We start from the raw sequence: 27,105 nt of genomic DNA, 5'->3' as shown, positions 1-27,105 counted from the left end.
CCCTTTGGTTCAGATTGCGGAATCCATCGATAAAAAATAAACCAAACAGGGCCTAAGCCGGCTAGGCTCTCAGTTCGCCGAGAGCATCTTTTTTGTTTTTAGCATCTGTGTTAACGGAAAGAGATCCAACCGAAATCCGGCGCAGCGAGTCCGACGAAACCGAGACCTGCGGCCGGCTAGCACGGCGCGGACAGAGCACAAGCGCGTCGCGTCGCACCACCACAATGCCAATCGCGGCAGGTGCCGCCCGGACTACGCACAGCACAGCCACCACCCTGAACAAAAACTTAGCACTAAACTAAACTAACCTAAGCTAGCTGCCTCCCCCACGCAAAGAGGGCAAGATAAATACGCACTCCAAAGCGGCACACACACAAACACACACACGCCGCCCGAAACTCTAGCGCAAACAAAAGCACCACCACCACCGCCCGCCGCGGCAGCTCGCAGCGGCGGCTTGCCTGCTCAGCCGTGAGGCGCGCGCGCGCGCATTGCCGCGTACGGCCGCCGGCGGGCCAGCCACATACACACATCGCCGGGCGTCGCGTTGGCGGCCTAGCAAAGCCGCGAAACCCAAGAATCTGCCGCGCCGTCGGCAATGGCGGGTCGCCGCCTGGCCCTGCTGCTTGTCGCGCTGGCCGCGGCGTTCCTGGCAGGCGCGAGCGGCCGCCACGCGAGCGACTCGGCGCGGTTCCCCCTGCTCCGCCTCGCCGCGCCGGCGTCCCTCGCCGACCTGGCGCGCAGCGACCGGCAGCGGATGGCGTTCATCGCCTCGCACGGGCGGCGGCGCACGCGGGAGACCGCGGCGGGCTCGTCGGCCTCTTCAGCTGCCGCGGCCTTCGCGATGCCGCTCACCTCCGGCGCCTACACGGGCATCGGGCAGTACTTCGTGCGCTTCCGCGTGGGCACCCCGGCGCAGCCGTTCCTGCTGGTGGCCGACACCGGCAGCGACCTGACCTGGGTCAAGTGCCGCCGCCCCGCCTCGGCCAACTCCTCGCTCTCGCCGGCCGACTCGGGGCCGGGGTCGGGGCGCGCGTTCCGTCCCGAGGACTCGAGGACATGGGCGCCCATCTCGTGCACGTCGGACACCTGCACCAAGTCGCTCCCCTTCTCCCTCGCCACCTGCCCCACGCCCGGCAGCCCCTGCGCCTACGACTACCGGTCAGCATTCCCTCACTCGCCATCCGCATTCGCATTCGCATCGCTCTCCCCTCCACCGTACTAACCAGCCTTCACCCGAACGCCAGCCCGCGCTTTACCGCCGCCACCACTCGTACTCCTCCTATACTTAGCTGCGCGTAATCGCCGTCGATTGAATCGAATCGATCTGCGGGTGGGGCGTCGTTAATTGGCCGTGGCATTGATGAGGAGACGCGAGCAGCAGAGGCGGCAGAGGCAGCAGGAGGAGGCAGGAGACGCCATTAGTGGTTGGTTGGTGGGCGAGTCGGATCTCGCGCAGTTGCAATTTGCAAATGGCAATGGGGCCGCGGCGTCTAATCAATGCGGCGCCATTGATGCCCTCCCTGCTCCGGGCAGCTCCGGCCTGCCTCGCCTTACTGGTGCTGGTACCGGCAGTCCCACTTGTACTGCGAGACCGCAGCACTGCACGGCATTGATTGGCTCGGCCGTGTAGGTCGACGACGCCCCTTCTCGTATGTACTCCTCCTACCCCCTGTGATGGAGATGGGAGTCCTCACGCTGATTCAGCTCCAGTGCTCCACCCCCCCCCCCCCCCCCCCCCCCCCCCCCCCCCCCCTCTGGAATCTCCGATCGATTTGCCGCTTGCTTCGTCAAAGTCACCCATAGATTGGAGCATATTTATGGCGTCTAGTTGTAGAGGCGTGGGCTTGCCATGCCTTCATGGAGCTGTCGCGCCATCGTCGTCACTCCGCTCACCGAGGCGATGGACCGAAACGAACACACAGGAAAGAAGAAGAACGCATCGACCCGAACTCTGCTCACGAAAGCGATGAGATGAGATGGATCACATGCGCGCATATGCATCGGATTCGGATCCTGCAGCGCCGCCCAGAAAGGGGTCGCGCGCGCAGGATATCTATCTGCTCGTAGTTTTTGCTGCATGTGCACGCCCGTGTTCATATCTAGGCCGGGCATTTGTTTTCTTGTTTCATTAACAATGGGCAGAGGAGAAAGGGGAACGAGGTAGCAGCTAGCAGTATATAGTATACTCGACTTTGCTTGGCTTGGCTTGAGATGGTCATGTGCACGGTGGATTGGGCTGTACTCCATCAGTGCCTGCCTGCGTGTCAGGACATTGCACATATTCCGTAGGAAAGGAGCCACCGAAAGATAAATCAAAAGATCGTAGTACTGTAATACGTACTACATGCACCGATCTGAGATGAGATGGTTCCCGTACGCCGTTAGTGATAGTCCCAAGCAGGTGCCGTAACAAACGGTGTTCGACTTGTTGATTCCGCAACAAATAAGTGTACCTACGGAACGTACCACGTAATGCAAGGGCAAGAATAGGCCATGGAGTAGTAGTGTCTCGCCTCGCTTATGGCCGAAAGAGCAGCTGGCGAGCACGCACTCCCTTGGTGCCATGGCATCTCACACGTACATTTAGATTTGGGGTTACGCGTGTCGACGGCGAACATGCATGCAGCTTGTAGACTGTTCTTGTAATGGTAATCGATCTGCCTGCCTGTTCGTACTGAAGGAAGAGAAATGGAGTGCCCAACTCTCCTCTTTCTGAAACATGACGGTTGGTCTTGATAACAGTTTTGCTTTCTCGTATGTCTAATGTCAAAGGTTAGTGAGTATAGTACAGTATCATCTCCTGTTTATGCAGGGAAAACCAGGTTCTGCTATCTACTGTCAAAAGTCAAACAGCGATGAATGTATACTACTACACAATTTCACCGGTGATAGTATACACAGTTTCTCTGGGGGACTTTGACCATACCTGGGCCACGTTCTCCTCGGTCAAAACCAGTTTTGACCGGAGTAAAATAACCCATCCTCCAGCTTGAACGCACATACTCCGGCTGCTAACCAATCGGGTTCAGGTCGGCATGCATTCGCCAAAAAACACTGATGAACGTAGGACATATGTGCACCGCCGCGTGAGGTCCACTTGCTGGCAGCATCCTTCGCGATAACAGTTCATGCAAAGGCATTATCCTTTTCCATTCCACCGGTTTAATCATTGTGCTCCGGAGGATTTGCATTTGCTTACTTACAAGCCGGTCCTTGAACCGCGCCATGTGCCATGCACGATCCACGTAACTAACCGTGGCGCATTCTACGGCCGCATGCAATGCAGGTACAAGGACGGGTCGGCGGCGCGCGGCACGGTGGGCACGGAGTCGGCGACCATCGCGCTGTCCGGGCGGGAGGAGCGGAAGGCCAAGCTCAGGGGCCTCGTGCTCGGCTGCACCAGCTCCTACACCGGCCCCAGCTTCGAGGCCTCCGACGGCGTGCTCAGCCTCGGCTACAGCGGCATCTCCTTCGCCTCCCACGCCGCCTCCCGCTTCGGCGGCCGCTTCTCCTACTGCCTCGTCGACCACCTCGCCCCGCGCAACGCCACCAGCTACCTCACCTTCGGCCCCAACCCCGCCGTCTCCCCCTCCTCCTCCCACGCCTCCCCCTCCTCCTGCGCCGCCGCCGCCGCTCCCCGCGCGCGCACGACGCCGCTGCTGCTCGACCGCCGGATGCGCCCCTTCTACGACGTCAGCCTCAAGGCCATCTCCGTCGCCGGGGAGTTCCTCAAGATACCGCGCGCCGTCTGGGACGTCGAGGCGGGCGGCGGCGTCATCCTCGACTCCGGCACCAGCCTCACGGTGCTGGCCAAGCCGGCCTACCGCGCCGTCGTGGCCGCGCTCAGCAAGGAGCTCGCCGGGCTGCCGCGGGTCACCATGGACCCGTTCGAGTACTGCTACAACTGGACGTCGCCGTCGGGCCAGGACGCCGGCGTCGCCGTGCCGAAGATGGCCGTGCACTTCGCCGGGGCGGCGCGGCTGGAGCCCCCGGGGAAGAGCTACGTGATCGACGCGGCGCCCGGCGTCAAGTGCATCGGCCTGCAGGAAGGCCCCTGGCCCGGGATCTCCGTCATCGGGAACATCCTGCAGCAGGAGCACCTGTGGGAGTTCGACATCAAAAACCGACGGCTAAGATTCCAGAGGTCGCGGTGCACGCACTGATCCTGATCGTCCGTTCCACGTCCAACCACGTCTTGTGTTTTTTCTCCTTGTGGTGGTGGCCTCGCTGATTGTTTGTATTTGTTTTTTGTCCCGTCCTCAGATCTATACTAATGCAATGAGAAAAAAATGAGCAAGCTGTAATAAGTTTTCTGCTTCTCTTTTTCTTTACCACATTTGGTATCTTCATTTCAGTGAATATATATACCGTTTAGGGCTGGTTAGTTTATTTGTTCCAAAATTGTGCATATGTTATACCACTGGACAATGTTTTGAGCTATATAAAAAAATAAACAACATCTTGAGTTATCATTTGGCATGAATGATGAGCTATATCAATAATTGTTTCTGGTTTTGTGGCTATTTCCGCACAACAAATTAGCATGAAAAAGAGGCGCAAATACAATGCAACACAATCCGACAATCGAAAACCGGGCCTAAAGCCACAACGGAACATGATCAAATAATGATTTGTCTTTCATGAGTTCATTATCGATTGATTGGGCAAAATCTCGAGATATGTTAGTGTGGGCGGATTGATTTTTCACATGCTTGCGCTGGTAAATCTCTCCCTTGCTTTTATTTGTATATTCACTGTTCCTTGGAATGTTTTGGTTATTTTGCTATTGGCAGACGCCTCAATTTGATCAGGGTGAACGCCGCCAATTCAAACAACTAGACAATCACATGGGAGGGAGGCATCGAGATGATTACAGACCATGCTACAGAAATACTAGAAAGAGAAAAAACACTACATTTAAATGTATGGTTGACTCAACCAAGACAAAGGAGATCTTCGCATGGCTTGGTTCCTTGCCGAGACAGACTCGGCATGCTACAAGGCTCGGTTGATTGGCCGGACTGACACTGCCATGATCCTGACCATTTGGAGAGTATGGGTGCTCCCTAAATGCAAGCTCTTTGCATGACTTGCAAACAACACTAGGATTTGAAGGGATGATAGCCCTTTAGCGTCGTAGGTGGTCAGATTGTAACCCGTGCCCCGTATGCAAGAAGATTGAAGAGTCGGTGGTACACCTCTTTTTTCAATGTCGGTACACTATTAGAGTTTGGTGCATGGTCAAAGATTGGCTTGGACTTCACGATGTGCATCCTTCCGATTGGGTGGGTTAAAGAGTGGTGAACCTACAACGTTACCAAAAAAACCCAATCGTGTAAGACGCTGGCTTCCTTGATGTTGCTTATCTCTTGGGCATTATGGAAGGAGTGGAATGCGCGGATCTTTCGTAATTCCTTCGTCCCGATGGAAGATTGTCACTAGGACTAAAGAGAATACCTCGCTTTGGAGCATTGCAAGGGCGCGACACTTGAGTATTGTAGTGTAGCGAGAGTGATTGTTGCAATTCCGGCCTTGAGCCTTAACCTCCCAGCCTTCCTCCTAATCAATGAAAATTGCTAATTTTTTGCCTCGTTTCAAAATACAAAGGAGATCTTCAATTTTCATTCTCATGTAAACAAACAAGGCAGCCTTGGGCGTTTGTTACTTGGTTTGTCCACCCGACAACACTCCTCTCAAAGGAGAGTGTGACATCCTAGCTTAATAGAAATGATAGACCTGTCACTATTTGTCATCGTTTACAGTTATCGTGAATCTTGTCGATGACCGCCGATGGGAGGAGAGTGATGTTCTCAAAGACCTGTTGGTTCCTCTCCGGCTAAAGGGAGTGAAACGTGCAGATAATTATCGAGTACACCTCCTTGCAAAATTGTGACGTGGTTGACGAATTGTGAAAGTTCTTGCCATACATCGTGCTTGTTTCAAATTTTCCCAGTTAACATGATTATTGTGGGCGTGACCGTCTTTCTCGGATGATTAGGATTTTGGGTGGGTCAGCAACAAATTCTTGACCGAATGGGGGCGGTTGGGTGAAAATTGTGCAGCCCACGGTTACGGTAAAAAAAATAGATTGTGCAACCCAAGCCACTCCCCATCGTCCCGTTCAGCTCACGAAAGAAGAGAGCAGAGAGGTGAGACCAGTCCGAAAATCCAACCGGAGACTTCAAGAAATGGAAGCTGCCGGCCCACAAACGCAGCCGCCGGCGCCGCACCCATTGGTGGCTCCGCTGTCGTTTCTGCTGGGCAAGTGGCGCGGCGAGGGCGAGGGAACCTTCCCCTCCATCGCCCCGTTCCGCTACGGCGAGGAGATCCTCTTCTCCCACCACCCTTCCAAGGTACACCGCCGTCTCCCGGCCGTATGTGTTCCTTCGGTTGGCCGATCTGCAGAGCTTTTCATGCCTTTGCCTGACTCGGCGCGGGTGCGCGCAGCCGGTGATCTCGTACACGCAGAAGACGTGGAAGGCGGCGTCCGGCGACCCGATGCACGCCGAGAGTGGGTACTGGCGGCCCCGCCCCGACGGCTCCGTCGAGGTGGTCATCGCCCAGAGCACAGGCCTCACCGAGGTCCAGGTGTGTTCGTACTGACTGCCCACTGAGTTCTTGCAAGCATAGTTCTGTCTGATGCTAGATTGAGTATGGTATATGTATTTGGAGGCAGCTGCAAATGGCAACTCTGTTTAGGTGTTGCCTGTTGGTATTCGTTATAGGCCATCGCAATCCCAGTTTATAATTTGCACGGCAGGTTTCTCATGCTCAATTTAGTGTCTGCGTACTGTTCATATCTGAAGATTCTGAACTGGATACTGAAAACATTCTAGCATAGTTGCTTGCAACAGTATGTGGGTCAATAATAGTTATTTTAGCTAAACTGTTATTTCTGCAGTTATATTGTTCAATCTTTATTTTAGCTAAACTGTTATTTGTTGCCACAACTTTGCTTCTAAAATGCAGACGGGTTCATATGACAGTGAAAAGAAAACAGTGACACTCCAAAGCGAACTTATTGGCAATGCATCAAAGGTACCTCTCATAGGTTGATTGTATATGATGTCTCTTATTATCAATATTATCGTTATTACTATGCCACATGATGTTCTGACGGTCAATTTTGATTTGACTATGTGATAATGTTTTTTGTTTTTTGCTTTCAACCTACCATGCATCATTGTTTGTCCGATGAGCTTAGGTGCTTTGTTGTTAATTAGTCTCGCTCTGAGTAGGATGGGATAGTGTATTTTGTTTTCTGCGAATCAGGATGAACTCACGATATATTAAGCTTTTATCTCATCTTCTATGAGCTAGTAGAAATTTATCTTTGCACCAATATATCTGTACTAACAAGGGATAAATCTACATGTAGAATTTCTGAACTCTGGAAGCAATGCCCTACTTTCTTCTGCAGTTGTCTCATTTGTTTAAAACTCAGAAACTATGACACTTAGATCTGCTTTTGTGTTCCTGAACCGAAGTAGGAGGGGTATGACTCATCTTGCTGGCGGCACTTCATTGTATTTTTTTTCATAGGTTCGCAACACTCATCATGCACATTGTCTTTCCATGTTGGAGTTGCTAAACTTCATAGGAAGGTCATCTTCAGGGTTATCCACTCGCTTACGGAGTCTTGCAGCCGCCTAAGTTGCCTGAATCTCCTAAGAAATCTTGTATAATTTTGTCAGGTGAAGCAGATCACGAGGGCTTTTCAGGTGGTGGATGGGGAGCTCTCATACGTCGTTCAGATGGCAACAATCACAAACAGTCTACAGCCGCATCTGAAAGCGCTTCTCAAGAGGATCTGAGCAATCTCCTTGGGTGGGATTGCGGTAACATACCGTATCTGAAGCTCTAGATTCTTTGGGAAACTTAAAGTTCAGCTAATAAGGAGCTTCTACTCCCTCCGTCCGAAAAAACTTGTCCCTCAAATGGATGTATCTAGCACCAACTGGAACAAGCTTGGGACAAGCTTTTCCGGACGGAGGGAGTATTTATTATTTGCGAGAACATGAAAACCTATCATTTGCTGGTGGAATCTGAAGATTATTCAGGGCTTACTTTCGTATAAGCTTTTATGAGCGTCAGATGTCTATCGCACAGCAAACTCACGAGAAAGAAACTACAAAATCATAACATTAGCAAAATCGCATCAATGAAATGGAACATGAAGTTTCTGCAGGCACCCATGGAAAATTTCCAAAAACTCTTTTTTGGCACAAACAAAAAACAACAAGGATGTTTCGACAAGGGTGTTTTTTTAACGGGGGCGCTACGTATCGGCCTGCAGATGATCTAAAAAGATCGACCACCTCGCCGGCCGTTGGATGAAGCGAGAAGGACCATTGGATCTCCCCATGTGAACCCAGTTGAAACCAGTGATTTGCAACAAGCCAATTGTTGCACTCAATCTCTGCAGCAGGGGCCTTATTGCAACAACAAAAAATGTTATTTTCCATTATTATTCTTCTAGAACACACTCTTCTCAGTTTTTGACATGGCAACAAAATCATTGTTGCAAACCTCCTTTGCAACAGAACCTTCTTTTACAGAAAGAAACAACTTTATTAATTGGTAATAACGGTTACATCGCCTATTAAAAGTGTTACAATATCGTCCATCGGCTCCTCAAACCAAGAATTTGTTGCAGAAAATTTTGCTAGCCTAGCAATTTCATGAGCAATCATATTCGCTTCCCTATTACAATGTTTAAGACTAATGAGAGGGAAGATATACAAGCCAAAAAATAGCAATCGTCAAACACTGCCGACGCCTCTCCCGCAGACCGTTTCTTCATTGTCTCGATCACTTTCATATTATCAGAGTTAATAACAAGACAATTGCATCCCGCTTTTTGTGTAAGAGATGATCTGAATCTAAGAGCTAGAGCTTCTGCTGTCAGAACACACCTTTGCAACAGAACCTTTGTTGGAGAAACATCTGACTCGAACACCTTTGCAGAAGTAGTCGTAACTTGTAACACTAGACGACCTTGGGAGCAGCGTACGCAATGCGTGTCGAATCATTTCTTGTAATCACTTTTGAACATCAATTTTTTTTCCGAGACAACCACAAATGTTTTTACAGTGCAAACTTTGCATGTCAATAAAACATTCAACAATGTTTATAAAAATAACTTTTTGAACTTATTTCCTATTTTTTCAAAATTTTCTGCTCAACTGGGCCATAAGTTGACAATTTTAGAGATGCGACCAGCCCATCTTGGCACTGCTACTAACATTTTCCTCCGGCAATGTTCATTCTCATTCTCAATCTCAGATGATGTGTTGGCTCAATCTCACAAAGGTGCAGTCGGGTGTCTGGGGTGACTGTGCATTTTCATCTGTACTATGTTTAAAAAAACAGTTCATAGATTGACTTGGGGTGTGGAGGGGTAGAGAGTGAGAGACATGTCATAAAAATAAAAATAGGTTGGCATAACGCATAACAGGCAACTGTAGGGACATACTTTCATGTTTGAAAGATCCTAAAATCAGAACCAAAATTACTAACAGATCGCTCAATAGCCAAAATACAGAGATTGGTAAGTCTTCACTCCACTACAGAACCCCTGAATTCCTCAAGACAACAGTAGTGCAATCATGCTTCGGTCTGCTCCCTCAAGCGACGGATCGTGCTCCTGACGGTGACTGCACTAGCAGTGCTGCAAAGACACATGGAGAAATTAGCATAAAGCGATATGACAATGAAGAGGTCATCCAGAAGGAGCTCGGAACAGATGCCTACTTCATGGTATAGGCGCCGCCAGCCTTGACCTTGCCACAGTCCTTGCATCCCCAAATTCCAACAGCTTTCCTCTTCACAGCAAACTGATTATGATTCACAAGCAGAAAGCATAGTTTTAGACAACCAAACAAAAGTTTCCGTATATTTTTTTAAGGAAGCGTATAGGAAGTCAAATATATGCTACAAATAACTAGCATAATAGAGTATGTAACATATTAAATACAACCTCCCTTTCCTGTACTCAGATTACTACAGTACAACAAGCCCTTCATGGTGATGACAACATATACAATAAGATAAGATGACATTTTTGTATGATGAAACTACAATTAGAATGGCAACAATAAAACCAAATTGGACAACTTCTGTTGCAAATAGAAGATAAAACAGCTAGCATAAGATATTACAGGGTAATGACGTAACAAGATGAGAGGAAATTACGACTGACAAAGCAAAACTATCACTGGGAGGGAAAAAACATGCAAAGCAATACAAAACTATCACATCAAGCATCAATAAATACTCCATCCAGAAATACTTGTCAGAGAAATGGATGTATCTAGACGTATTTTAGTTCTAGATACATCTGTTTTTATCCATTTATGCGACAAGCAATTCCAGACTGAGGGAGTATGAACATGCATGGAAAGGTAGTCAGTGTACAGTACTACCCCAGTAAACAACAACAGTTCATACATAGCAGATAGCATTCACACAATGCACTGTGTAACCAAGTAGTAGGTGACAGAAGACATACCTTCCCACAGAATTCACAGAAGTACTTGGAGTGCTGAGACACCTCCATCTTCTTGATCTGCTTACGTAAACTGGCACCGTACCTGGTACCTATAACATTGCAAGGGCTAATTTGAGGACACAGCAGAAGCGCATAAACAGGTAAATGAGCCAAATGTTACAAGCGCATACCATACTTGCCGACGATTCCAGCCTTCTTGGTGCGCTTCGTCTGAGTAGACATTGCAAAACAACAAATTACACAGCAGCATAATAAAAATGAACATTATTATATAATCAGTGAAGCAACTGCTAATGCACATTTAACATCGAATTTGGGCAATTGATTAACTTCGGGTGTGGAAAGCTTAACATCAACGAAACACTAGTACATTAGACAAGGAAAATGTTCTGATATTGCATCCAGTTTGTATCCTTCCCCAAACAAAATATCGCACGCTCCACTCGAACCACTTGCGCAGATGGCTTTTCCCCTGCTATTCTACCTAACTAGCCACAAGCCCACAACACCATGTCAGTGCAGATTTCGTACACCAAGGGACTGGTTGAGTACCTGGGAAGTATCCCAATACACCTAGGTTCTAAGCCAATTGATGAACACATCGATTGGCCCAGAGGAAGTTTGCATAAAAAGCACAAAGCACAACTCAGGGCTAACACGGGTGGTAGAAAGGGGGAGCTCGACAGAGCTCAACATATCAGTAACACACAATCGAATTGCTGCACCATGATTTCGCACCTAGAAACACTACGATCTCGCAGGATGGATCCTAAGAAATACCGCATCCAAGACTGAAACGTGTTTCGCTATCGCAAGAGCTTGCCGAGAAAGGAAGTACGAGAGCAACGTACCATCTCGGCGGCGGGTAGCAGGAGGCGGCTGCTGCGGCGTAGGCGGGGAGATGGCGGTGCGCGTGCGAGGGCTCGGGCAGGGGGCGCTAGAGGGGAGCTTATACGAGCTTATATATCGGAGGCTAGGGTTTCCGTGGAAGTGGGCCTTCGACGGTTGGACTATTACATGTGGGCTGGGTCAAGTGGATAGATAGGTGGGCTCACTACTCGAGGTATGTGGTGGTAGTACAGAGTGGGCTTTCTTCACTCGGTTAGAAAATTTTAGTTTTTCTTTCAGCGGGAAAGATTTTTTTTCTTAGAAAAACAAAATTGTATGTTAACATATTCATACCCGAGCCCTTAAAAAAATCAAAGTCCAGATAAATGTTGATTCCATAGCTTGGCATGCACTTTGTTTTGTGTCTGTGTCTTTGTTTGTCGCATATGTGATATCAATTAAATGTCTCAACTATAGCTCTTTCAAATATGCTAAACGTGCTACAAATCAAATACGTTCTTTCAGTTGCCACCGGTTGTCCTGTAGCCGTGAGGAAATGACCCTGATAGAATGTGGGGAGCTCGACCATGGCAAGAAGCTAAACGGATGCATAAAGAATTGCGGCATGGGTAGGATCAAGTATAGCTCTTTCAAATACGCTAACCGAGCTCAACTGCAAGTCTTGTAGATAGAATCTTGTCAAAAATCTTGACCGGTCCATTTACTAAACTGATGGGTTGGAAAACATTGATATCCACTGCTCCAGCCACCTTTGGAAGCAACAACACTAAAGCTTTGTTGATGGCGGCCATGCCTCTCATGTCACCTCGGTAGAAATGGTCCAACGCCCATGCCAAGGTGGCATGAGAGGCATGGCCAGAGCTCCCGAAGGTGGCCGGAGCGGTGGATATCAAGAATTTCCGACCCACCATTTTAGTAAATGGATCGGTCAAAATTTTCGACAAGATTTTAGCTACAAGACTTGCAGTTGAGTTCCCGAGGCTTGTGGGACATCATCAAAGTGCATTGTTGTCGGGGGGATGAGCCCTGTGCAGGCAACGGAACCCGGATCTTTTTCAAAAACATCGGGGCCCCCTCAATCCGGCTCGCACTTGGTCAGGTTGCTCAACCCGGCCAAGTCCGTCGACCCGGCCGAACTCAACCCGGCCCCCAACGACTAGCGCAAGACGGCTGAACGCCAGCAAGCGACGACCTGACGGTGCGCCACTGTAACGGACTTGACCTGGCCACCTTCGGCAAACAGTGCCCCTAGCTCAACCTGACAGTCAGGTCGGGTCAGGCCGACCTAAGACAGACCCACGCCCGAACCCTTTATCGGGCCAGTCTTGCGCCCACGACCCTACCCATGGGTCTCAGATCAGACCCACACCCCAACCCATCGGGTTACCCGGTCTAATTGGGCACCCATCGGGCATGACCAAAAACTGTTATTTCTCCCTAATAATAAAGCACGGATTGACTTTGTCGGGTTCACCATCGCAAATACGCTTCTTCTTGTGATTTTACGCTTTCAGTTTAAATCTCTATCTTCTACTCCTAACTAGTAGACGGCCCGTGCGTTGCCACGGGCTTTTAATTTATTTATTTTATTACATCTACGAATACATGATAGATTTTTTTTCTTGATTGCGCATATAATGTATATCATATTTCACATGTATAGAAAAAATAGCTTGCAATAATTGGAAAATAATTGAAATCCATGTCACCTGCCATGTAACTCGATGGTATATAAATAGAGAGCAATTATCCGATTAATTATATGTTACAAGCTAAGATCTGCTTGATGCGCTTAAAATGTTCCCATACAAGGTCAGAAACGTTGTCTTTAACTTCATTTGCATGGTGCTTCACCAAGTATAATAAAATTTTATTTCTGAGCTCATAAGCATCTTACACAAGCAATATATATATATAATTAGTATAAAGATTTAGTCGAGTTAAAGTATACCTACAGTTTTTTGTGCACATCTGCAGTCTATTTTTTTATCAATAGATCCCTCCCCCCCCCCCCTCTCTCCCTCCCTCCCTCTCTCTCCCTCTCCCTCTCCCTCCCTCTCTCTCCCTCTCGGACACACACACACACACACACACACACACACACACACTCCTGTCTCTCTCTTTCCCTCTCCCACAACTCAAACCTTAATATTGTTCAGTATTAACATTCAACGGCTACAGTATATCCTAGAAGCTTAAACACTAAAGGAAAATCTTAACCATTGCACGGGTTGAGACAACTTTTCTAACTTAATCCTGGCTCATTTACTCCACCATTCCGAAGCACATAAATTAATGGTTATACTCCCTACGACAATCAAAAATGACTTTATAGGGGAATGTTTTTAGTCCATTGCCAGAGTTGACAAGCGTCAATGTTTTTCTTGCCAACGGGCTTCCTTTGAACTGTAACCGGTTGTCGTTTCCTTGATCTTCATGTGTTTCATTCCACCCTTACCCAACAGGAAGACAAAGTCCCTATACGTCTCACTAAATAACCTTTGGAATTACCGCCACGACGCCATTGTGTGGTTTTAGATTGTCCAACTTAAACAAGGAAAGGAATCGAAATGCTCTACCACTCTGTTAATTAGCCATCTCAAATTTTGCTGAAAGCCTGAAAAAACAAATGTTAGTGCATGACTCTAGTGTTGACGATTTTAGGAGGCATGCACCAGTACATTATTCACATCCACATATCTCATATGGTCGTTCCAAAATTATTACAGCACATCTCTTCTATGAGAAAAATAAAACACATGACAAGTTTACACGGCCACACGCCATGGTATACAGAATGCACGATTTCAGTTTTCTAAATCATTAAGGAAACATCCATGAAATGAAAAAAATTCCGGTCTCATGGTTGAAAGTAAAAGCAGTACTTACTTTGAGTATATTTCTAAGGTTTTGCAGAAACAATGAATTCTTTTCCAGTGCAACTGCTGAAAGCATAATAAATGTGAAAATATAGTAAAATATTGTAAAATAGGCATGCAAATACATAAGCAAAGTATAACATGTTACCAGTCGCAAAGGACGGCTCCACAACCACTATCGGTTGTTCTGATGTAATATCCCGCGCAAATGCATTAACCCAGTTATGTCTGAAATTCGTGTGTTTCTGCATTCAACCAACTTTGAAACCAATGCATAAAACTGAGTGCATGAGGTGATTCAGCTGTGTCAGAAAGAAAAAAGTACCTTAACCAAGTCAACATCTTGTGAAGAAAATTACACACATGAACAAATATATCTGGAGATATATGCCAGCAGTGGAAATATTGTACTTCCGGCTCTACGGCCAACCCATATCGAACTTCACATCAGTCATGCTCATATCATGCAAGCAAGAAAAAACATGAAAATCATCTAGATTCAGATAATTAGTCATATCCATCGAACCATAGATTCAGATAAGCAATGTCCGCACCTCCAAAACTGCCATATTCCCCTATATTGGACTTCAAAGTATTTCCCCATTTCTTATCAAGTAATATCAATCATTAAAGAACTATACAAATCGAAGGACACGAATCAAATAAATGGCAAAATAAATCAAACAAGATGACATTTGCAGTATCACTTGCACTTGCAAGGGCAGTTTATAAGATATGGAAATTGTGTGTTTTACGAAGAGACGAAAAATTCATTGGTCCAAAGCTTAGGGACGAAGGGATCACAAGAGGTTGGATACGTTCGTTGCTTATATTGCCGATTGACCGTGACACGTATAGAGCTATGATGTTCAGGAGGACATAGAGAGGAGACATGCCCGTGACCTCCATCCGTCCACTCGCTGCCACCGTTGTCCTTCGTTACTGCTTCGCGCGGCCCCGGCCGCTGCTGCTAGCAGAAGGGGAGGCATGGGAGAGGAGGAGTGGAGGACCAGGGGCGGCGACGGAAGCACGTCCTACCATTCATGCCCTGCATCCACTATAATTCATGTCAAGTCTTCACAAGGATCAAAGAACTCTTACGAAGAGAACTGAAGAAAAAGTATACCCACTTCTCATAAGTAGATCATGCTTGTTTACTAAGCACCATGCCGGCTGAAGATAACAGAAGATCAAGCATCAAAGACCAGCAACAAACCGATCGATATGAGGACCAGGCCGGACGGCCATCGGCATCACCTTGCTTCATCCATGGGGCAACCCCCATACACGTAATTGTTTATTGACAAAAATAAAACAATAGGAGCATTCTTTCTTGACAGGACCAGTGATATTCCTCTATCTGACCTTCACTTTTATCAGATTATGGATTTAAGTTCTTGTTATGGACGAATAATATGCACATGTTACTTGCTTCCAGTAGCTCTATCCTGAAGAATGTTCCTGACTAAGCTGAATGCACCAAACCAGCTGGCACAAAGGTCTCCATATTAGCAGAGTGAAAACCCATGCATTTGTCCCAAGACATTGGGACCAAACCTGCCTCGGAATTCCTTATAGCAAGCTAAATTTTCTATCTAACTGTAATTGGTTTTCTACATACAAATTCTTTAAAATATTTACACCATATCAATACATTAGAAATATTATCAAGATTTTGAATGCAGCAGACTTGATAACGTTTCTGTTAAATACATGCAAAATCGACTCTTTTAGAAGAAACAAGGCAAATTTGTTACTATATATGTGAACTCGGGAACTTTTGAGCATGGCCTAAATTAATGTCCAGTACAACCAACTCATCTAGAACTGCCCACACTGTACGATCAAATGAAGCAAATCATTTGATCCTTCACCATGTTTTACGATGTCAAGTACCCAAAGCTCATGTTCAATAGCATAGACAATGAATATTACGACAAACCTCACCTGATCGAAACATCAAGCTGCAGGTCAGTAATACCATGCCGTGCAGTACCTAGAGCACCCTATCAGCCACTAATTAAGGTTGTGCCTTGGTACTTCCAAACCTGCCAATAAATACAAGACATGAACGGATGAAAATCGCTGACCCATGTGCTCACATGGCTGGAACATAATTCTTTGACCAACCTAACACTGCACCGCTCACTCTTGCCCTCTTTCTTGGGGCCTGGAGGGATAGTCTGATTCTCCTGGAAACCCTCTGACCTCTGCAACTGCACAACCGGAAGTCATGACGGCCCAGCTAGCTACGGTTAATACGAATAAGATACAAGGTTATTTCTGTAGTCCCACTACCATCAAGACTGGTGGACGCAGCCGATGAACTCACTGCAGTCGGCCTCCTATGCATGCGGAGGGCCGCAACGCAGCCACGAAACACCCATTCCTCCTGGAGCGAACGAGATTAGCAATGCAAGATTTTTGTTTAGGCACTACTAAGAGGGTGAGATTGGGCAAAGCGATGAGAAACCAATAAGAGCAGGGGGGTACCTGGAGTGGCTGTCTCTAGGGAAAGATGGCGAAAACCAGCAGTGCACGAACGAAATACCAGGCGCATCCTTACGGACGTACCTGACGCCGGAGACGGTGCTCTTGTCCTTGCAGCGCCGCACGACCTGCCCGTCACCCTCGTGGACGTAAACCTCCAGGTCCATCTCCCGCATCGGCAGGGCTTCACGCGCTCGTGGGGATCCTATCGTCTCATCTATCTGGACCGGAGGCGGCGCCGGGTGAGGATGGGCGGCAGGCTAACCCTAGCGCGCTGCGAGGTCGGGGTCATGGGTTTGTGCTTCCTGCGTGCGTCTGCTGCTTGAGGCGCTAGAGAGGATTGGGTGGGCTGGGCTCCCGAACCACCTCTTCCTTGTTCGGGAAAAATAATCGTGATCTCATAAAAAAGGAAAAAATCGGGATGAATTAAAATAAATCGGTGGGGATTGGTGGGAAAAAGGAAGGAGAAAATCGGTGGAACGAGGAGGACCAGCGACGGGTGGGGATGCGAACGAACGAAACCAACGAATACTCAGAGACATTAGGAGTAGAGATTGCTGAGAATGTACGTCGTTCGTTCGTTCGTTCCCTTCCACCCATCGACCGATCGAAGGAAGTCGCCCCCACCTCGCACGCCTCCCCCCTTTTTTTCCTATTTCCGTTTCGGCCTTTCGGCCCAAGACGTTCCTCTCCTCTCGCACCCCCTCGTGTGTAGGGTTTCACCAGGGAGATGTTGTGCCGCCGTCGCTCCATTCGTCATCTCCCGCTCGACTGCTCCTCCCCTCGACTAGGGTTTCTTGAGCGCAGCCGCCACACTAGCTCGATCTGTTCTTTGTCCGTGCTCCGACACCGCCCGAGCCCCGTCACCTCCAGTTCGCACCTGATCCTCTCCATCCCTCGTTGCGTCCCAATCCACCCCTCACACTCGTACCATCCCCTCCTCCAGGATCGACGATTGTACCACAATGCGTCGACTCTGCTTCTCCTGGTGATGACCTGAGGGGATGTGTTTCCAGGCATTGGATAGCGATCGTGGCCAAGTTGCGGCAGTGCCTCAGGGTTGCTGGTGACGGGTGGGACTGCCTAAGCATGATCGATGGCTGCTCCAGAGTGCATCAACTTGGCATCTCAGGCGGCGGCGAAAAGCGAGCTACGGCGGAGCCTCGACGTTGCCTGGCGAGGAAGTGGTGCAAGGTGCGGGTCTGCAGCTCCTGGGGAATGCTTCTCCCACCACGTCGTTGCGGATTGTGACCCTGTTCCTTAGCCACGTCGCAGGCTGCTCTGATTGTGCAGCGCCGACCTCGGCCATGTCCGTCGACCGCCGTGGGCATTGTTCGCTGCCTACATGTTGTCCTGTGTCGGTTTGCCAGTTGCCACACAACCTATAATTAACTAAAGTGGTGTGCTGTTTACTCATTTTTGGATGGCAAGATGTAAGGAGTCCGGAGGGGGTCTGTCCAGACCGTAGCTCCAGCGGAAAGTGAGTACCTTCTTTAATTGCTTCCTCGTCTATGTGGTTTTCCTATTTGTATTGTGATGCTATTCGTAAATTGAAACAATTCTACTTTCACTTGTTATTCTGCAGTGTTAGTTTAAAATTTCCTGTTAACAGACTTCTTATGTTTCACATTTACAGAAGCAATTTTATTGATTTTATACATGTACGTGTAACTCTTGTAAGAATGGGATTTTCTATTCCCAGATATGATTAAATACCACAGGTCGGAAATTTGCAGAGGCAACTCCAGGAAGAGATGAACATGCTTCTGGTGTTGACAAGTTTGTGCTTATGGTGGAAATATGATTGGTTTTGTTTTGTTAGCAGGGATAATATATTAAGCTGTTTGAACTGTAGCTGTCCGCAAGAAGAAAACTATTAGAACTGACAGGGTATAAATTCTATTAGGTTCTATGTCTATTTCCTGAATACCTATATCGCTCAGGCTACATCTACATCGATGTCAGTGGCAGGTATGATTGGTGCAATTTCAGCCCCGTTGAAAGTAATTGGTGCATAGTTTTTAGGTTCTCTTTTTTACACCAGACATATTTCTTTTCTATTTCCAGCTTTGAGTACCTCAATTGATAGTGTTTTTTTAGGGGCTCAATTGATAGTGTTAATTAACTTAGCTAGGACAAGGTTGGTGCATTTCCATTATTTTTAGGTTGAAGCCTTTGTTGTTCACATTTTAGAATCGTAGTTAAAAATAAATAAGATACATATTATTGTATTATGATATTCTGTAGGTTTAATTAGGAATTAGTCCATTGATATCAGCCCTCAAATTAATTAACACGATTGTAGATTTTATCATATAATGTAATTAATGATAGTGACCAATGAAACGCTTCTAACCTGAGTTCAGTTGCTTGCAGGAGAATGAGTAATCATAGGCTTCTACTTGCTCGATCTGTTGTACACATGTAGAACTAGACTGTCGGGGAAGACGCTTGCTCGTACTTTAGACCGAAGGCCATTAACACTCATAATTTTCTGTCCAGATGAAGGCATGTAGTTTTTACATATACAGATACTGAGTTGTTGCTAGGTGAAGCTGGAGCTATTAATATAACCCTTGCTTATATTTAACTACTTAATATATACACTTTTCATAGGAATGTAAATTGAGCACGGTCATGGAATCATTATCTACCCCTGGAGTATCCTAGGCCTAAATAAATGATAATTTGGGAAACAAAAATGACAAATTCATTGCGCCAATGTGCATGATTGAAAGCCCAAATTTAAATAGTTTTGGTCTTTCTTGTTTCTAAGCTATGTCTAAACTTCCACTTACATTTTGTAGCATGGTAGATATATGTTTTTTTGACATGATAAACTATTTTCCAACATTAGTGAAGGTGGGTTGTACGGGATGTTTGTTGTGAAATGTTCTACTTGTTAATTACAAAATATATTTTGTAAATTTTGGTTGACTATGTCAGTGTCAGAGTCCAATTGACTGGGTGTGCATAACGAACCATGAGCTTTAGTTGGTTGTAACATTAGTTGACGTGGCATTGTTTTAAACTTATGTGCAGGTTATGTCTTTATACTGCATACTGCTCTATATCACCCTTTTTTATTTGTTGTATGGCACGACTGTCAACTTGCCTACATTTTATTTTGGTATATATACACAGTTCATCAATGCTTTCGTGTTTAACTATAGTTCTCTATGTTTATGTCAACTCCATACAAGTGCATCGTCTAGCATATGTTACTCCTTTTTTATCCTTGGACCGAACCTACATACATTACCTGATTGTGGTAATAGTACCTATTAAGACTTGCTTTCATAGTGTACAATGATATTTGTTCTGTTGAAAACAATATATTTTGCTACAAAAGGAATGTCAAATTAATTATCCTGATGTGATTGCAGGAAGTAGGGATAAATGGCTCAATTATGCAATTAACTATTGCAACTCGTTTTGTCATGTGACTACAGTTGATTGATTTCCATCAAATTGTTTCTATCTGTTAATATGGGGACAATATTAGGTTAGATGTCCAATGATAGTCCAAATATGAGGCATTGGCATCGCTAGAAAATTAAAGTGTGTATTTAAGTGGGATGGAGAGAGAGAGATTGTGAGCCGGATGTGGCATTGACAGAGGTGGCGAGTATGGATTGGAGAGGTAGAGAATGAATATATTGAATGAATAAGAGTGATACATAGTATTTTTACCCTAAAGAGTGATACATGATTGTTATTGAAAGCCCCATTGCAATGCACGGGCAACGACGGGACACTGTGAGTGTTGGTGACGGGGTGGTACGACAACTTCAAAAGTGAAGAAGAACAAACCATGAGGGGGCGGAGATCATGGTTGTGTCGACATCCAAGAGGATGTCAGATTCTGTGGTTACTGCCAGAATGGAGTTCCAATCAACTAATGCTTATGTCAACACCATAAGCTTGTATATAATTGTACAAACTCTCCTATGTTGTATGTCATTATTTTCATTGCTATGGCTGTTTGGGTCCTTCTGATCCCCGAACGGGACCTACGTAGATGAGATGATGTCTTGAAGTAAGTTATCATATGCACAACCATTTTTCTTCTCTTCAAAACAATGTATCATACTAAAAAAATATGGATGGTTAAATATAGCATTCTGATGTGATCGAACGAAATGTGCGTGCATGCGTGCATGCATGCATGCATGCGTGCGATGTTGCCACTTGTAGGCAACACACTCGAGATCAAGAGAGGGGGAGATCGAGGGAGGGAGGGAGGGCAGAGAGATCTTGAAGGTACATATTGGTAGGACAAACACGTTCTGAAATATAAATGGGATTTGGTGGCAAGTCACCATTATAGATGTTCCCAATCTAATGTGTTGTAGAAATGTTATTCCATAAATATGTCTTTAGCTCTTGATATTTTAGTATGTTTGTAAATTTATACATTCACATATCAGTCCGAGAAACATTTTTAGTTGGGGAAGGAAGAAAAGGAGAGCATTTTATATAGAGGTAAAAAAGAAGTCACCAACGCAGCCAGTTGCAATGCATGGGCGTTCTACTAGGAGCAGAGGATGTTCCATGCAATGTCAGAGCAACTCTTAGGCCAGAAACCAACTATGTGCACTTGAGGTAATGCAATCCATCAGATATGTGTATTCATGTTTGTCAGTTAGGTTACACTAGGAGCAGGGGATGTTCTTCCGTGCTGGATCAATATGCGGATCCTGCCTATGAAGTCAATTTCAGTATATTCAGGACATAGCCGGTAGCTTAGCAATTTCCACATCTGAGTTTTGTTTAAAATAAAGTTATGCACAACATGTATAGCCTACATTATCCATACACAGATATACTTACATTTCATTGTACAACATGTACATGTATGCCATTTTGCAAGAATAATTCCATCTTGTGTATATGAACAACAATTTGAGAAACGCGCTAGTGGCTGCTACGTCCGACGGCTCAAGATTGCAGGCAGAGTGCTTTGTGCATTCTCTTTTGATTTGTCATCTACCAAGCAAACAACCATCATGTTTGTTACTCAGACAACCGGTGACCATGGGGGGCCAAAGGCAAAGGTCGTGTTCCACGGTGTCCAATTCGCACAACAAGTGCGGTTGATTTTTAATTTGATATACATGCAAATTTCATTTTTATTTTCGTTCCATAAAAAGGTAGGTTGATTTCTGGCACTAAGATATGAAGGCGGTTGCTGCCCTTGTCCCTTGTTATTGGCCTGCCACCGCGATGTCTATCATTGGCTCACTTAGAACACGGCGAAATAGATTTTGTGATAAGAGTGTGGGTTGAGAGTGAGGGGATGAGGATTGTGGTTGGTCTGTTGAGTTACGACTGTTTGAGAGGAATATTTTCAATACTCTTCAAAATATGGTAAATTACATTTTATTAGAGATGGCTGTGTAGCAACTTGCAAGAGTGAGCGTTTCATTTTTTACCAAGTCGTACAAATTTTTGGCTTCAATAGAAGCGTAAATTTGTTGGTTGGTTGCTTCAAGAGTTAATAGTAGAGATGGTGACGTATCAGTTGCATGCCCAATAACGGATATCATACTTTATACTCTTATTTCGTGGTAATGCATGACGTTCAACTATATGTTACAACTGCCTTCTTGGCTCGAGGGGCGTCATGGGCAGCCCACGCCTTCGCCCCCCTTGATGGCGGTGGCGCATCAACACGAATACGGGGAGAGGGGATCAGGACGGAGAGCAATGTGGCTTCAGTAGAAGTACGGTGTAAAGGATAGATGGTGCTATGACGAACGTGAGAAAAGGAGAGGGCTCTAGAAACAAATGTTCCACTAGGGCGGGTAAACCAATCGGAAGGGGAGGGTCTGATATGAAAAAAAGGAGTATGCATCATGGGGTGGGGTTTTTGTGTTGGAGATAACATGACGGATAGTCTGGACACTCACTTTTCTCCCCCACACTAGTAGAACGCCCGTGCATTGCTACGGGCTTTTAATTTATTTATTTTGGATTACACCTAGTTAAATGGCCATGCGTTGCTACGGGCAACAAAACCTCTTACCGAAACTAAAGCTTGGCATGAGATACTTGTCACAGTATGTTTTGTGTGTACATGTACAATTCATACATATATCTATGCATCATTGGCGTATTCACCTTTTTGACCTCATCTCCAGTGAGCATCCCATCATCATTCTTGTCGCGCCTGCTAATGTCACACTCCCAAAGGAATTTTTTTCAGTAGGTTCAATTGATTTAATCCAAAACGGAGATGCGAACATAACTTAGCCCAACAATGTGGAGTCAAATACTTTCCCACAAAAAAAGCTACAAGTAAGATCTGGCCAATTGTCTCCATCAAGAACTCCTTGAGCTGATACTTGTTATTGCCTTCCTCCAGCATTATGTTCCTCTTTCTCGACATGTACCGAGTTCTCCATGCCTTGGATGAAAAGACATGTCCATTAGTCCACATGCCACGAGTCGTTTAGTCTATCAATGGAAGTATTGCTTCTTTTGGTCTGATAAGGTATGGACATTAATTATTAAGATCCACATTAGCAGCTAGGAATAGGGGTGCTCATAATGCACTTGATTTTGGGCCGGTACCTTGCCAACTCTTTGGCAAATAGGAACATATCATGGTATATGAAAAGACAGTCGCAAGGAATATGTGTCCTTTATATGGGAATAAAGAGGTATTCTGCACTGTCCAGTAGTTTCGTCCTTCAATTTTTTTTGAACATCAGTACAAACACAAGCGCTCATGTACACGCGCACACACTTACCTCTATGAACGCACACACGCACACCTTACCCCTATGAGCATCTCCGAAAGACTGAGCCGGCATGTCATTTTGAAATTTACGAAGTCCGTAGGCACCTCGTCGTCAACGGGAACGTCTCCTCCCACTGAATGCGCATAACCGGAAATCTTGAAATAAATCCAGAAATAAATGCGAGCACCAGGATTTGAACCCTGATGGGCTGGAGATACCACAGTACCTCTAACCATCCACCCACAGGTTGGTTCGTAGTCTCATCTTTGAATTGTTTTGCTATAATTACTCAAGTTTTGTGCTCCCGAGGTAACATAGAACCGGCAAATCCAAAAGGAAGTGTGTGTGTCATGTCTCATGTGTGTGTTTCTGGGTGGATGTCTGTCTGCGATAAACTTTACATTAAGACAAAAAAATAGCTTTGAATATCACTATAATTATATATAACAATGGTAGTCTCGTCCACTGTCCACTTCTCCAATGTTCAGATTCAAGTTCCATAATTTGTATAGATATCTTGCCATCTGGGAAAATTTGCTCATCTACCCACCCTTACTACTTGTGACAGATTATATGATCAGATAACCCTGTTATGTTAAAAAAACAGATACTTCACGGTCTAGACTAATTAGAAATTGAAATGTACTGAATGTGTGATCTATTGCAGGTTTAATGAGATTATGATGTTGTTGCAAGGCACACAAAATGAATAGTTGCTTGTTGTATACAACAAAAGTGGCACCATATAAAACCAGATGGGTGTTGATCATCAGGCTGGGCCATACAAAAGAAGTTTGCTTACTCGAGGAAATATCACATGTCCAAATTGCCCTGGTTCCCTAGATGTACAAACTGTCACCCTACAAACAAACATGACCTATCAGAATAGACCACAAGATGCAATAATAACAAGATTGAACACGCAAGCACAACGGGAGAAAAAACAATGGCGAAACCATATGAAGGTCATTATGCAGTTGGCTTAAGTTACACCATTAAGCAAATAACTACCCACACCAGTAGAAGCTCCAGAACTTATAGAACCATATCATGTAATATTCCACTGAAAACAAGCATGACACACATGCTAAATGCTCGTAAACATTACTACAGAACTTTTCCCAAAATAACTTTGCTTGTCAACCATGAATCCACTTAACTTCTTGTTTTCTCAACAATATCTCTATATTTTTAATTCTTGTAAACCGAACACAAGAAAATATACCACTATGATTATCTACAAGAAATTACCTAATTTCATGCTGGAACTATAATTTAGTTCTAACATCCTCATTGCTTAAATCTGAAAACAAATTTCAGTCATTACTAACTAAATGTTAGGCATAAACTTGTTTTGGCTGAAACTCTTACACTCTGGACGGCAATAATGCAAAAAAGAAACCATTGGTCTTTTGTATCAACTCAAAAATATGCATGGTTCTGTACCAGTTTTAAATAAACTGATTATGTCCAGTTCAATAACAGGAAACAATTGCGAGTTCCTAGTTCGGTGTATGGACGGAGAGGTGACCCTGAAACATCAAAAACGAGTTTGGGATGAACTTGCCCTTTTTTGGGCCCAGTCTCTTCCGCTGTGATATTTTCTCCTTTAAATTTTCTTCCCTGCTCCCAGTCGTCCGATGCGGCGGCATAGCGGCAGAAACTACCCACCTTACCCTGATGCTGAGCAACATGCATGGACTGCTACTTTCCTCTATCTCTGCGGTGGTTGCCTCTCTCCCAGTTGGCTTGGCCGCAGGCACACAACACAATAGCCCATGCACAACCACCCGTCCTGATCGTGTGCTACTTTCTCTTCTTCCTTCCTAGCCTCTCCTTCTCCATCGGTTGCTCCCTGCCACTGCTTTCGCAAGCAATAGTAGCCCTCGAGCCACAGACACATCTTCCTCTCTTACATTATTCCTCCTCTCTCACATTATTCCTCCTCTCTCACGGAAAAAAATTACGTGCCCGGTTCGTATGTTCCACCCGTGAGACCCTCGTCGATTCACGGCACATGTTAATTTCAATCTCAATGCCCCAGTCCCAATTACCAGCCAACATCCTTCCTTTGTTTGACAACCGGCTATTCCTTTTCTATGAATTGGCGACAAACCGGCTTTTCCGTTCCTAATTGCACATCTAAAGGAGAGAAACAAACAAACCAGTCTAGAGCCGACCGGGGTCATGCGGCACGATGGCACGATCTCTCACCTACGGCGGCCGTGCAACGCTGACTCCGTGTCCTCGCAGGACATGTGGAGTTGCTCTGTCACGCCGTGTAGCCAGTTATGCCGACGGGGGTCATGCAGTACGATGGCACGATCTCTCACCTACGGCGGCCGTGCAACGCTGACTCCGTGTCCTCGCAGGACATGTGGAGCTGCTCCGTCACGCCGTGTAGCCAGTTGTGGCGATGAACTAAATGAGCTATATTGTTCAGGCCGAGAGGCACAACGGCGTGTCATCCTTACTAAGACACTTCACTGGTTTTAGAAGTCTTTCACTGACATAAATTATTGTGAATTTCCTTTGCCCATATTAATATATATGAATCAGTGCCAAGCAGAAAATGTAATTTTAGTCAGATAACCCACAATGGCGATATAGTTTTTAGAAAATATACATCGTACCGGCCAAATTATATTAAAAAGTGAAATATAGAAGATTCACCTTATGCCTGGAAAGCACCTTTCCAATCATCTTTATCAGTCACCAAACACCATCATAAGTCTTGTATTTGAGTGCATTGTCAATCTTCATCAATGACTATAATGCCACATGATGCTTGATGCTTGTTCTAAAAATGCATAAATGATTTATCAGTGGAATTGACTGAACGTGCAAAAATAATAGTAATAATCATATATGAGCTTCATAATATACTTATTTATTACTACGGGGAGGTAGCACTGCAGTGTTTTTTAAGATAAATGCACAAATTTGGGAGATTAGAGCTGATTCAGTTCAACCAAGTTGCCATTTCCCAGTGGCCAGTGCTCATCTGGACAACCTGAAAAAAAGAAGGAAAACTGTATAATAGAAGCTATAGAACATACACATGCTGCATGTAATTCACAGTAAGTGCTCAACAATGCAATACCAAATCAGAAGAGAAATTTCTTCAAACAAGTCATGGACAATGTGAGTAAATATACTCCATATATCTACTGAAATCCAAATGGACAGCTTGGCTGGTGAGCTTACAGATCAGTTACACGCTTCTGATAGAAAGTAGAAATCTAGGATTCTGAGTCTTTATTCCATTTGCCAACGCAAGCAATCTAAAAAATTAAAAAGAAAAAAATGCAAAAAGGAAAAGGAGGGGACCTTCTGTGTGAAAATTTGAAGGCTTATTAATGGATTGTGTGCCCAGCCACAACCATCCACGCAGATGAGCCGCCCCAAAGTCTTCTAGACTCATATGATCTATGGTCATGCCATCATGATTAGAACATCGATGCATCCGAGGAAACGCCAGCCTGTGAGCCTACTAACCCCCGCCGATCCGGCTGAATCAATGTCGCGATCGTACCAAGGAGGCGCCGCTCCTCGCAGGGAGGGCCACGCCGATGCCATGGTGGGTACGGCCGCACCTGACGCCACCGAGATGAGCAGCGGGCGGCTG

General features: G+C 45.7%; 3 protein-coding genes and 2 long non-coding RNA genes across 11 annotated transcripts; 2 read left to right on the top strand and 3 right to left on the bottom strand.

Moving 5' to 3' along the window:
• The first annotated feature begins 338 nt into the window (after positions 1-338).
• On the top strand, positions 339-4,475 carry LOC123061883 (aspartic proteinase NANA, chloroplast). The gene is made up of 2 exons (XM_044485164.1): positions 339-1,161; positions 3,290-4,475. The coding sequence occupies exons 1-2, from the start codon at positions 599-601 to the stop codon at positions 4,164-4,166; spliced, it is 1,440 nt and encodes a 479-aa protein (XP_044341099.1). The 5' UTR covers positions 339-598; the 3' UTR covers positions 4,167-4,475.
• Positions 4,476-6,047: 1,572 nt separating this feature from the next.
• On the top strand, positions 6,048-8,096 carry LOC123058503 (UPF0678 fatty acid-binding protein-like protein At1g79260). Its single transcript, XM_044481219.1, has 4 exons — positions 6,048-6,356; positions 6,451-6,591; positions 6,973-7,041; positions 7,698-8,096. The coding sequence occupies exons 1-4, from the start codon at positions 6,192-6,194 to the stop codon at positions 7,815-7,817; spliced, it is 495 nt and encodes a 164-aa protein (XP_044337154.1). The 5' UTR covers positions 6,048-6,191; the 3' UTR covers positions 7,818-8,096.
• Positions 8,097-9,396: 1,300 nt separating this feature from the next.
• On the bottom strand, positions 9,397-11,490 carry LOC123061882 (60S ribosomal protein L37a-1). Of its 2 annotated transcripts, XM_044485163.1 has the most exons (5): positions 11,365-11,490; positions 10,684-10,723; positions 10,514-10,602; positions 9,757-9,839; positions 9,397-9,673 (listed from the first exon to the last, which is right to left on the bottom strand). In XM_044485163.1, exons 1-5 carry the CDS (start codon positions 11,365-11,367, stop codon positions 9,610-9,612), a joined length of 279 nt encoding a protein of 92 aa, XP_044341098.1. In that variant the 5' UTR covers positions 11,368-11,490; the 3' UTR covers positions 9,397-9,609. The 2 variants fall into 2 exon arrangements, with proteins under 2 accessions (XP_044341098.1, XP_044341097.1); XM_044485162.1 differs by lacking the exon at positions 11,365-11,490 and having other exon boundaries at positions 10,684-10,735.
• A 2,085-nt stretch (positions 11,491-13,575) lies between these two features.
• Positions 13,576-17,212, bottom strand: LOC123061881 (uncharacterized). Of its 6 annotated transcripts, none has more exons than XR_006429406.1 (6): positions 16,735-17,212; positions 16,540-16,633; positions 16,372-16,457; positions 14,390-16,289; positions 14,252-14,304; positions 13,576-13,979 (listed from the first exon to the last, which is right to left on the bottom strand). It is a non-coding gene; the product is annotated as an uncharacterized lncRNA (long non-coding RNA). The 6 variants fall into 6 exon arrangements; XR_006429405.1 differs by having other exon boundaries at positions 13,576-14,304; positions 14,390-14,486; positions 14,567-16,289; XR_006429407.1 differs by having other exon boundaries at positions 13,576-14,307; positions 14,390-15,298; positions 15,372-16,289.
• A 6,146-nt stretch (positions 17,213-23,358) lies between these two features.
• Positions 23,359-26,801, bottom strand: LOC123061880 (uncharacterized). Its single transcript, XR_006429400.1, has 2 exons — positions 26,151-26,801; positions 23,359-24,337 (listed from the first exon to the last, which is right to left on the bottom strand). It is a non-coding gene; the product is annotated as an uncharacterized lncRNA (long non-coding RNA).
• Between the last annotated feature and the right edge of the window lie 304 nt (positions 26,802-27,105).

This window comes from Triticum aestivum, chromosome 3A, assembly GCF_018294505.1.
Source record: "Triticum aestivum cultivar Chinese Spring chromosome 3A, IWGSC CS RefSeq v2.1, whole genome shotgun sequence".
In the NCBI taxonomy this organism is placed as follows: Eukaryota; Viridiplantae; Streptophyta; class Magnoliopsida; order Poales; family Poaceae; genus Triticum; species Triticum aestivum.
This window is presented reverse-complemented; position numbering and strand designations above follow the sequence as displayed.

Bases quoted from the DNA above. Each gene is read 5' to 3' on its own strand.
- LOC123061883 (XM_044485164.1), top strand. From the start codon at position 599: ATGGCGGGTCGCCGCCTGGCCCTGCTGCTTGTCGCGCTGGCCGCGGCG. The intron at 1,162-3,289 runs GTCAGCATTCCC...CATGCAATGCAG, and splicing joins CCCTGCGCCTACGACTACCG to GTACAAGGACGGGTCGGCGG.
- LOC123058503 (XM_044481219.1), top strand. From the start codon at position 6,192: ATGGAAGCTGCCGGCCCACAAACGCAGCCGCCGGCGCCGCACCCATTG. The intron at 6,592-6,972 runs GTGTGTTCGTAC...TCTAAAATGCAG, and splicing joins CAGGCCTCACCGAGGTCCAG to ACGGGTTCATATGACAGTGA. The intron at 7,042-7,697 runs GTACCTCTCATA...TAATTTTGTCAG, and splicing joins TTATTGGCAATGCATCAAAG to GTGAAGCAGATCACGAGGGC.
- LOC123061882 (XM_044485162.1), bottom strand. From the start codon at position 10,735: ATGTCTACTCAGACGAAGCGCACCAAGAAGGCTGGAATCGTCGGCAAG. The intron at 9,840-10,513 runs GTATGTCTTCTG...AATCATAATCAG, and splicing joins TCTGTGAATTCTGTGGGAAG to TTTGCTGTGAAGAGGAAAGC. The intron at 9,674-9,756 runs GTAGGCATCTGT...GTGTCTTTGCAG, and splicing joins GGCGGCGCCTATACCATGAA to CACTGCTAGTGCAGTCACCG.